Source organism: Apium graveolens, chromosome 7 (assembly GCF_009905375.1).
Source record: "Apium graveolens cultivar Ventura chromosome 7, ASM990537v1, whole genome shotgun sequence".
NCBI lineage: Eukaryota > Viridiplantae > Streptophyta > Magnoliopsida > Apiales > Apiaceae > Apium > Apium graveolens.
This window is the reverse complement of record NC_133653.1, coordinates 112994527-113006110: the sequence shown is the minus strand read 5'-3', so window position 1 is coordinate 113006110 and position 11584 is coordinate 112994527. Positions and strand designations below refer to the sequence as shown.

The 11584-nt window shown below is 36.3% G+C and overlaps 3 protein-coding genes across 3 annotated transcripts; 2 read left to right on the top strand and 1 right to left on the bottom strand.

The window, feature by feature from the left end:
• The first annotated feature begins 625 nt into the window (after positions 1-625).
• LOC141673970 (uncharacterized) lies at positions 626-1432 on the top strand. The gene has a single exon (XM_074480695.1). It carries the CDS (start codon positions 626-628, stop codon positions 1430-1432), a length of 807 nt encoding a protein of 268 aa, XP_074336796.1.
• Positions 1433-1866: 434 nt separating this feature from the next.
• Positions 1867-3150, top strand: LOC141673969 (uncharacterized). Its single transcript, XM_074480694.1, has one exon. The coding sequence runs from the start codon at positions 1867-1869 to the stop codon at positions 3148-3150; it is 1284 nt and encodes a 427-aa protein (XP_074336795.1).
• A 4031-nt stretch (positions 3151-7181) lies between these two features.
• On the bottom strand, positions 7182-11290 carry LOC141670365 (protein FMP32, mitochondrial-like). Its single transcript, XM_074476161.1, has 7 exons — positions 10992-11290; positions 10182-10313; positions 9992-10051; positions 8248-8324; positions 8098-8154; positions 7719-7785; positions 7182-7650 (listed from the first exon to the last, which is right to left on the bottom strand). The coding sequence occupies exons 1-7, from the start codon at positions 11196-11198 to the stop codon at positions 7531-7533; spliced, it is 720 nt and encodes a 239-aa protein (XP_074332262.1). The 5' UTR covers positions 11199-11290; the 3' UTR covers positions 7182-7530.
• Between the last annotated feature and the right edge of the window lie 294 nt (positions 11291-11584).

The following is an 11584-nucleotide window of genomic DNA, read 5'->3' as shown; positions in this document are numbered from 1 at the left end:
ACCCGTACTTTTGGGACCTACTTTTAAAATAAAGCGATTAAGGTGGCTGAGTACACGAAAGTGGTGTTAAACATGCATTGATGCATTGAAGGATTGACACAGATTTACGAAAAGGAAGGAAAAATCTTGGCATACATCCTAATTCACTACAAAGTCACTATCTAAAATTTAGGAAGCAGTTACATCCCTAAACCTACATATTTTATACTTTTTTACGTCCTTTTCTTAGATCAAGTTAAAAATAATTATTTTATAGTAATCGGTGTTTTTTAACTTTTTCCATTATTTGCCATTGTACTTAAAAATATATTATTATACGCTTTTAAATTTATAAAAAAGATGAAATTAATGAAATATAAATGATTTTATTTTAGATTATGTGTATCATTTAAATTTTTATAAAATTATATTTTGAATAGAAAACAACATGAATTAGTGTGTGTATATATTTGTTAATTTATATTCTACATTATGATTTTATTTAATAATTAAAGGAAACTATTCCTTGATTAAGATAATTATAAAATTTTATTTTAAGATGCTAAAAGAGAGAAGTCCGTGGATAAAGTAAAAAAATGGGTAAAAAAATTGAAAAAGTATAAAAATGATAGGTGCATAGACGTAAATGGCTCGATACAATGATTTGAATGATCAGTTTGATGGGTTAAATATTGAAGATGAGGAGAACTCTGCTTTTGTGTTTGGAGACGAATTGCAAATTGAGGGGAACCAGTATGAATTATGCGTGGTGGGTAGGTTCTTAACGGTGAGAAATATCAATGTGAATGCAATGAAGACAAAAATGGCGGATGTTTGGAGACCAGCGATGGGTGTTAACATCAAGGAATTGGAACCAGGAATCTTCTTGTTTCAATTTTATCATAAGGAAGACATGAAATGGGTTCTTAAAGGTGGTCCGTGGTCATTTGACAACGCAATGCTTGTAATGTCGGAAATTCCAGATGGAGAGGAACCACAAAATGTTCCACTATGGCATGTTAATATGTGGATGCAAGTTTGTGACCTTCCTTCTGGGTTCATGTCGGAGGTCGTTGGAAAGCATTTAGGAGATTTCTTTGGAGAATTCCTCGAATACGATAGTAAAAACAATTCCAGTTTGGGGAGAGAGTTCATGCGCATTAAGGTCAGGTTGGATGTCAGGAAGGCTCTGAAACGGAAGAAGAAGATTACGAAGAAAAATGGAGTGGAGGTAATGGTCTCGTGCAAGTATGAGAGATTGGGTGAATTTTGTTTCACGTGTGGAATGCTAACACATACGGAACGCTATTGTAGAAAATTTCTCAGTAATGTCAGCGAAGGAATCACCAAAGAGTGGGGAAGTTGGCTTAGAGCCCCACCGAGAAGAGCTGGTATTCCGGCAAAAAGTCGATGGCTGCGGGAGGAAGACGATAAGGATTGGGAGACGGGGTAGGGGAGATACAGCTCAGGCACGAAATCAGGGGAATTCAGTTACGAAAAAGAAGGAAGGAGCATGATTATAGGAAGTGATAAAAGGCGGGATCTGCAGATTGGTGGAGATAATACATATCCCTTAATTTTAGCAGCAAAAAATTTGGAAGTCAAGGGGGGAAATTCAAATTTGGAAGTTAGGGGGGAAAAGTCAGATGTTTTTACTGAGGATGGGCTGGATAATGATGAAATGTCTGGGCTTATTGTTACGGATAGGAAACGAATGCGAGGTGGCCCAGGTAGGTATGATACGATGGATACACCAGGTGGGCTATTAAAAAGTCCTGAAATAAGTCCAACTACTAAACACAATGAAGTTGTACCTTCTAAAATGGATAGTGCAGCATCAAATAATTCTCAACTGGCTAAGCTTGCTCAGCAAGCTAGCCGGACATTATGAATGTTCTAAGTTGGAACTGCCGAGGAGTGGGGCGTCCTCGGAAAGTTCAGTTCCTATTTGACATTGTACGTCAAGAACAGCCTTATTTGGTCTTTTTATGTGAAACTATTGCGGTTAAATCGAAGCTGGAATATGTGCAAAATAAACTTGGTTATGAAGGTCTGTTTGTGGTTGATCCAGTAGGAAGGAGTGGGGGTATTGCGTTACTATGGAAAGAAAAGGAGCAGGTGGATATACTGGGTTTTTCTCAACACCATATTGATGCAAGGGTGAAAGGAGATAATACGATTGAATGGAGATTAACGGGCGTGTATGGTGAGCCTGATAGACTTCAACGGCATAAAACCTGGGATCTGCTGAGAAATTTAGCCAGGGATGCAAATCTACCATGGTGTGTAATTGGGGATATTAATAATGTTATGTGTTTGGAAGAGAAAGTGGGAGGAGATCCTTACCCGACATGGTTAATGGAGGGATTCAGTGCAGCTTTACAAGATGCAGGGCTTACAGACTTGCCACTAACTGGTCATCAGTTCACATGGGAAAGAAATAGAGGCAAGATAGATTGGATGGAGGTTAGATTGGATAGAGCTCTGATAACGGATGACTGGGTTAATAGCTTTCCTTTGGCAAAATTATATAATTTGGAGGGAGCACCTTCGGATCATAGTGCTTTGCTACTAGTACCTCAGACGAAATTGAGAAGGCAGAAACCATATAGATTTAAATTCGAGAATGCATGGAATACGGAGCCTATGTGTGAGTTGTTAGTTAGGGATGGCTGGGAAAGTAATCCGTTACTAAATGTTCAGGAAAAAATAAAGATATGTGGCGAAAGTCTGTCCATTTGGGGGAAGGAAATTACAGGAAATTTCAGTGGGAGAATAAAGGAGTACAAAAAAGAGTTAAAGCGCTTCAGGGGCGGTAAAGATGCTTGGACGGTTGGTAAATACGCAGAAGCAAGAGAGAGATTAAACCTTATTTATAACCAACGAGAGGTGTTCTGGAGACAGCGCTCAAAGCAATTATGGTTAAGTGCAGGGGATAAGAACTCACGATATTTTCACAGAGTAGCAAGTCAAAGGCGTAGAACAAATACCATCCAGAGATTGCAGGTTGAGGAGGGGCAGTGGGTGGATTGGGAGAATGGGTTAGAAGAGTTCATGAAGGAATATTATAGTGGAATTTTCAAAGCAACAGAAGCAAATTGGCAGGAAGTCATTGACTATGTTCCAAGGAAAATTACTAGTGATCAGAATAGTGAACTATTGGCTAAGTAGTGGATGAGGAGGTGAAAACAGCTCTTTTTCAGATGGATCCAGACAAAGCACCAGGACCTGACGGAATGACACCGGGTTTTTTTCAAAAACATTGGAAAATTGTTGGCAATGACATTGTAAAAATGGTACGTGATTTTTTCGCCACTGGTACTTTAAATAGAGAGCTTAATGTGACAAATATGGTGTTGATTCCAAAGAAGAAAAATCCATCGGTGATTAAAGAGTTAAGGCCAATTTCACTTTGTAATGTCATTGTTAAAATCATTACAAAAGTGTTAGCTAACAGATTAAAAAAGACACTTGAATCAGTCATATCGGATAATCAAAGTGCTTTTATGAACGGTAGGCTGATTTCGGATAATGTCATGGTATCGTATGAAATAATGCATTTTCTGAAGAGGAAAAGGAGAGGTAAGGACACCCATATGGCTATTAAACTTGACATGTCAAAAGCTTATGATAGAATTGAATGGTCTTATTTGGAAGCTATTCTGATGAAACTGGGGTATAATGACTGGTGGATTCATTTGGTCAATCAATGTGTTTGTTCGATATCGTATAATATTACTCATGACAGTAGAGATATTGAGCCTATATATCCAACTAGGGGCTTAAGACAAGGGGACCCTTTGTCTCCTTATTTATTCATTCTTTGTGCGGAAGGGCTGTCCGCATTAATGGCCAGATACGAGCAAAACAAGTGGATCCAGGAAATAAAGGTTTGCAGAAGGGCTCCTAGTATAACACATATGCTTTTTGCGGATGATAGCTATTTGTATTGTAAGGCGGAAGAAGAGCAGGTGGGTTCTCTTATTCAGTTGTTGCAAGTCTTTGAAGGAGCTTCTGGGCAAAAAGTAAACTTGGAAAAATCAGTGGTATTTTTTAGCTCGAATACCAGGGATGAGAAGAAAAATCAGTTGTGTCAGTTGTTGAACATGGATGAGGCTGGTGAAGATTGTACTTACCTGGGTTTGCCTAACATGATGAAGAGAAGTAAAGTGGCAACTTTTGGCTTTCTTAAAGATAGGGTGAAGAAGAGAGCAGCAAGTTGGGATGGCAAGTGGATATCCCAGGGGGGTAGGGAAATTCTGGTTAAGTCAGTTCTTCAATCACTTCCCACGTACGCTATGAGTGTTTTTCTGATTCCACTGGAGATCACGAGGGATATAGAACGAGCTATTGCTAGGTTCCGGTGGAGCTCAAAATCTAGTGATCACAAAGGTATCCATTGGATGAGTTGGGAGAGGTTGAGTAAACATAAGGCAGTAGGAGGCATGGGCTTTAGGGATTTCCGATATTTCAATTTGGCGTTACTGGGAAAACAGGGGTGGCGTTTCTTGTCAAAGCCTGACAGCTTGGTTAGTCGAGTTTATAAAGCTCGATATTTTCCTGACACAAATTTCCTGGAAGCCAATATGGGGGATAATCCTAGCTATATCTGGAGATCTATTATGGAGGCTAAGGAGTTGGTTGCTGCAGGTACAAGGTGGAAGGTGGGTTCTGGAAATTCAATTAATATTTTGGGGCAACCGTGGCTGGTAGAAGCTGATGATCCATATATTTCTTCAGTGTCACCTAGTTTCAGTAATAATAAGGTGGCTTCTTTGATGGATATGAATGGGCGAGGTTGGGATCAAGAGATTTTAAAAGATCTTTTTAATGAAAGGGATCAATTCTGCATAAACAAAGTTCCTATAGGTGACCTGGGGAGTATTGATGAGGTGTATTGGTGTAAAGAAAATCATGGTCACTACTCAGTTCGCAGTGCATATCGATTAATACAAATTCAAAAACTGAATTGGAGGGAGGTGGACAACAATAGTTTCTGGAGGAAAATCTGGCGTATAAAGGCGCCTCCAAAAGTAATGAATTTGGTATGGCGATCTCTGTCTTACTGTCTCCCTACAACAGTGATGTTACAGCAGAAGTGTGTCTCAGTTCCGGTTTTATGTCCAGTCTGTAAGATCGAAAATGAAACAATCGATCATGTTTTCTTGAGGTGTACACCAGCAGTTCAGTGTTGGCAGATAGTGACACCAGGTTTCCAATATGCAGGTGTGGATCTTTTTCAGTGGTGGGAGAACATTTTGGTGACTTTTGACAGCGATAAAAGGGCTGAAATTGCTGCTGTCTGTTGGTCATTATGGAAAGCTAGAAATGAGGTGGTGTGGAACAACAATATCACTCGAACTTATGTGATTGTTGCACAGGCTAAACAATATCTTGAACAATGGAGATATGCCCAAAGAAGTCTAACAATTCCTCGATTTCCGTTGCTTAAGGAAGGAGATGGAGATAGTTCTTGGGTCAAGCCACAGGTGATGCAGATCAAGGTATCAGTCGATGCAGCAGTTTTCAAAGAGTGTGATTCCTCAGGAATAGGTATGATTGCCAGGGACGAGAAGGGGGAGTTGTTGTTGGCAAGAACTGTGCTAGTTCAAGGAATGAGCTCTCCGGAGATGGCTGAAGGTCTAGCCATCAAAGAAGCCTTAAGCTGGATAAAGGCTAAGTCTTGGAAGGTAGTCACGGTGGAATCAGACTGTATGGTTGCAGTACAAGCAGTAAGGAGCAAAGTCCAAATGATTTCTCCTTATGGTCAAGTAATAGAAGACTGCAGAAGGATGTTAAAAGATCAAAACACAGTGGCGTTGTTTTTTATTAAACGGTCTGCTAATATGGCAGCTCATGAGCTTGCTCTGTGTCGTATTCATTTCCAGATCGAGAGTTCGATAGGAGTTTTGTTCCTATTGGTGTAGAGAATGCTTTGAAAGCTGATTCGTATTAATAAAATTTCCTTGTTTGTCAAAAAAAGAAAACGCTAAGATTAACTCAAAATAATTTTATTGATTTAAAAATCAATAAAATTAGGGGAAATTGTTAATGCTAGAATTTTGAATGACAGGGCGATGATATACAGACATAAGGTTTTGTATTGACAGGGAAATTCTTGACGAGGATAGACCGACTGGATGGGAAGAGCATTACATTACAAATAACGGCCCTGAAAAATATGAGGGCAGTTAACTGATTTACCGTTATCTATTCTACAACAATATCAACCCTTGTCATTGGTTTAATAATATTATAGTGAAATCATTCCTGATGGGTATCGTCCCAACCTCAATTTTCAGCTTTTCACCCCGTGTCAATAATTGCTTATTCCATTACTTAGACTGTTCTTATTTTTATCTAATTGTCCCAATTACATATACATTAGATAGATTAGACTTAAATTCTAACCCGTAAATTTTGATAAAAACAATTATCAATAAAGTGTGAATATTATAAATTATAAGTTATTTAGGTGTTTGGATAATTTTAAGTATAAGTTATTTATAAGTTGATAATGCGTTTGGTAAATTATAATTTATAAGATAAATATTTTTTTAAAATAAAATTAAAATATAATACAAATTACATGAATTAATAATTTTCATACATGAATATAAAATAAAAAAAAGAAAATTTTTAAAAAAAAATTATTACATCTGGAGAAAATTATAGAATTTTTAAAATGGAGATTCCAGTTACTTAAACCGATTATTTATTTTGTACTACTAATATAATTTCGCTTATTAATAAATGATATAGATAATTAAAATATTTTAAAAAATTAAAAATCAAATATGATATATATATTTTAATTATAAGTTGATAATGTGTTTAGTAAATCATAACTTATACGTTATAATTATCTATTAGAAAATAGATAATTAAATATAATAATTTTAATACATAAATAGAGAATTAAAAAGATAAAATTTGAAGAATAGGAAAACTGAAATATAAATAACAAAGTAATATAAATTGGAAAAGTAAGGCAGAGAAGAAGACAAACTCAAAATGAGAATGAAAAAGTAAAGAAACCCAACTTTCTGATTTTCTACATATATGATGCTATGTGATCATTTTTCCCCGTATACCAAACAGTCCTGTTAAAATGATAATGGGCTTTTCATCCATATATGGCCAACGCAGGTGGTGCCAAACAGGCACAAAATGTCACAAATTTACCACATACAAGGACAACAGAGGCAAGACAATTGCTCACAGCTTGCGTGAGGCAAATACTGAATCACAAATTAGGCGGAAAAATTTAAGACCTGAATATTAGGCATTTTGTACATTTCATATACGTTTAGTAGAAGGGGGTAAATGAAGGTATGGTGAATCAATAAATCTTTACAACAATTTCAACCCCATTTCCCCCAAATACAATGACACCAACCATTCATCTAAACTCTTTCCCTAAATTCCAGACAGGACTAAAATGGAGAAAGAATAATGAGGAAAAAAATTCTTGCTTAATAGAAAATGGCCTCAAACAATTGGCCAACAATCCCATTTCATAAATTGCCACCTTTTGATGATTTTATTTCTCTACATCAAGATGCGGAGTATGGCAAGACCAACTGCAGAAACGGAGACGAGGGTACCTATGCAGTATTTGATTATATCATACTTTGCCCCTTCCAACTGAGCCCTTATTCCTTGAATCTCCTGTTGACAAAGAATTTTCTTTAGAATCTCCAGCAAAGCAGCACTTGAAATTTAAACAAGAAACTCACTCTGTCAATTTTGTTGTTCAAGTTGGTGGTTTCTGTACTCTGATTTGCAAGCTCATCACGTGTGCGCCTACACTCCAAAGCAACTAAAAATTAGCATAATGAAAGAGTTTGAACAAAAATTGCTAAAATGTAAAAGTGAAGGCACATTTTGCAAAATGGAAAGAAGAGTGGCGAAACAAAAGAAAGATAAAAAGTACTATGATGATAAAGTTGATGGCCTATGCTTTCCAATTTCAAGAATTATGTTGATACAATGTGTTATAATCTAGACTTTTTTAATGCAAAAAATAATTTTGAGTATATCACATATTTGTTTCTACTTCCCCCTTGAGCTCTACATGTTTCACAGGTACTGTTTGAAAAAAAGATATGTCGTTACCCTCTTTCAAGATTTAAATCCAATCTCTGACCGGCAGTGACCTTGTCAACCTCATACCTGTTTTAGATAGCAATTAGAAAGCTTTGAGATATTATCCAAGGGAAAAGCAAAAAGTAAAATAGAAAGTAAACAGAAGATGTTGAAAGAGACTTCAGTTCACTACGAATTTTCCCTATATCACTTTGAAGCTTTTCAGTCTCGCGTTGCAACAAAGAAAAATGATGCTCCTGCAACACAATATTTTTCAAGAATGTTATGCAGTCTGGCCTGGATAAAGCACGCAGCTGTTTGCTAACTAATTACGAAACTTGAGAAATATTAACAAAGAAATGACTTGTAACACTGATAAGGACTTATTTAGCGTGATGCTAATGCTACCCTAGCATTTGGGATAGTCCATTACAAGGTAAGAGAGGAGAAAAGTCGTTTACAAGGTAGGAAACGTGGTCCAAATGAGAATTTGATTTTTGACTTCCCTTCATTACATTATTTTATCTAGGGAATGCATTGCTTGGAATGATATCAAGTGTCTACTTGCCTACCGTGGCGATTCGGGTTCAAACCTCTGAAAACAGCATCTTTGAAAATTAAGATTAAGGTCGCGTGTATCAGGAACTTCCAGAGGCCCTGCTGATTTGGGAGATTTGTAACCCAGATACTTTAAAATGTTGTATTCTAACTACTTGTCGTAGAAACTGAGGAGGTCAGGAGGTTAAATTATAACTAGTGTTTAGCATTTAAATAACCTAAAAACTCAAACACAAGAAATGCAATAGATACAGCCTTTCCAGCTCCAGATCTAGTAGATTCTGTCCAAACATATAGATTCATACAACCTCCCTAACCCAAAAGGGTCCAAAATCAGGAATTCTTAGGTTTTCACTTTTCATGTAGCAATCCTAAATAATGTCATAAGCAAATTTAATGCCGTCTTGCCACAGTTTGTCATTCTAGCATCTGGCCAGCACTAGCTACCTACAACCTAAATTGCCTGCATCAGATGTGTTCTCGCGCATAAAAAATAAAAGACTCAATCCATAACTGGGTGTAACAAACCTGGAACTACGTATCGGCTGTTTCGTGATTAGGAGCAAAGTACCACAGTGATGAAGTTCCATTTTGGTGACTAATAGCTCCATGAAAGCACAATCAACAATCTTTTTTTTATAAGGCAGCCAATAAACTTTAATTTAATGTTCATAGAGCAGATAAGAATCTTCACTGCAGCTTGATGACTTGGGGATTTTAATACCTCGGGAAAATTATCTATCTATGACAACTAGAGCAGGTGACTAAGTAACCCATCCATTCAAAAAAGAATGGTAGGAAGGGACTTGGAACTGCAATTTTGAAGTAACTTAAACTATTAATAAAGATTTCTTCTCCCAACTTGGGGAAGAAGCTTATTTTGATTACAAGGACACGGGAAGTATAGAAGAAGCAAAATGTGGGGCAGGTGATATAAGGCAAATACCGCTATTTTTTGTGCACTGTATATTAATCTAAAGCATAACACACATAAATAGGTGTAAAACACAAGGTTCCATATAATAAATGACCTCTAATACATCACTCGTTCAGATTCAAGACAACTGGAAGCATTAGGTTTAGGATCTATAGGATGTCAAGATCGGTGATCAACTTAGAGATAGAAACATATCTTTGTTGTGCAATGACTTCATATCGTCATTGACACAGTTTGCGGGTCAAATACCATAGAAAACAGCAGATTTTGGTCTACTAAGTTACTATTGAAATCTATAGTTGTTCATTTCATTTATCAAATATCCTCAAATAGAATATAACTTTCAACGATTTAAAATATCAAAGTATAGACAGTCAGCTGACATTGTATTCTGTAAACTTTCTCGTAGATACTGTAATTCATTAGTACCTGCGAGCTCTGTATCTCAGCTTTGAACTTGGATAGATTAGCTTCCTGGACCATCTCACCCTATAAAAACAAAAGCACATAGAAACACCAATCGCATTTCAAGCACAGCAAAATGATTCCATCTTCATAGTCTTTTTTTGGCAAAACATCACTGAGGTACTTTAAGCAACTAAAAGCTATATGATGAAACCTTTTGCGACTCTGCTCTTGAAACGAATGCATGAGATACATTCTCCAAGCTGTCATTTAATACTTCAGTAATAGCAGCTGTTATTGCCTCGGCCTGTTGGGAAGGGACCCCTTGTGCTTCTAGCCTCCGCACCTGTCATAACAGCAAGCACGCAACATGTTTTCAATAAACATAAGACTTAGTACTCGCGAAAAATTGACCCCAAGTCCAAGGTAAATCACAATGCTAATATATAGACACGCTACACAGAGGTTGCAATATATTACATAGAGGTTCAACTGATTAGACGTCTCCTCAAGCAAATTATAGCCATCAACTACAAGTTTTAACACATAACTACAAATGAAACATCATTGAGAGATCACACAAACATGAACAAATTATTGCAAAAAAAATACTCCGTGCTGGCATCTAATTACGAATGATAGAATAGTTAAATCTGTTTCTAAATCTTCCCTAAAATTAGAAAATAATTGACTAAACTAAAACTAAAAGTAAAAGTAAACAGCAGAGCTACATAAACTCGCATAAAGACACAACATTACAAGGAAATTGTAACATATTACGTATTCTAGAAGTCCTCGGGATCTCAACCACAACAAGCTTCATTCCAAGTGAACTTACATATCAAAATGAAACCGCACAAATTCAAATTAAAAATACGTGTGATCATATCTAATTAACTAGAAATTGAATAATTAAACCTCTTTTAAACCCTAAGATCAACCATATTTACAATCCCTTGCAATATAAACACATAAAATGAAACAATTATAATAAAAAAAAAGGTGGAATAAAAGATGAAGTTACGAGAGCTAAAGTATCAACGAGAAAGGCGCGAGAAGCATTGAGATGAGAGATACGGCGATAGCTCAACTGATTACTACTGGAATTGGAAGAAGAAGCGGCAGCTGTAGTTCCGTACAGTTTGGCAGTTGCCAATTCAAACTTGGACAATTTTGATAAGCAAATCGCCGTACTGTTTCCTAATTGAAACACGCGCTTGTAAACACCCATCGATTACTTCAACGACAGAGAGAGAATTTGATTTTGAGAGAGAGAGAGAGAGATTAGTTGATTGCGCGAAAAAGACGACATGTTCTGGTTTCGCCATTTTATAACAAGGGTTTCTTGCGCAAAAAGCTTGAATTTCCTATTATTTTTCTTTTTTATTATTTATTTAGCCATTTTTCACTTGTAAATTTACCGGATTATTGTTAAAATAAAATGATACTCTACCGGCTGTTATTAGCCCAAAAATTGTCTAAAATTGCACATTTCAGAAAAATGGCCTTTTTTATCATACGAAAACATATTTTTAAATTTCGTTTTCAGGAAACGCATTTTTAATTTGCATTTATATTAATTATAAAATTAAAAACTAAAACTAAAATTTTAAAAAA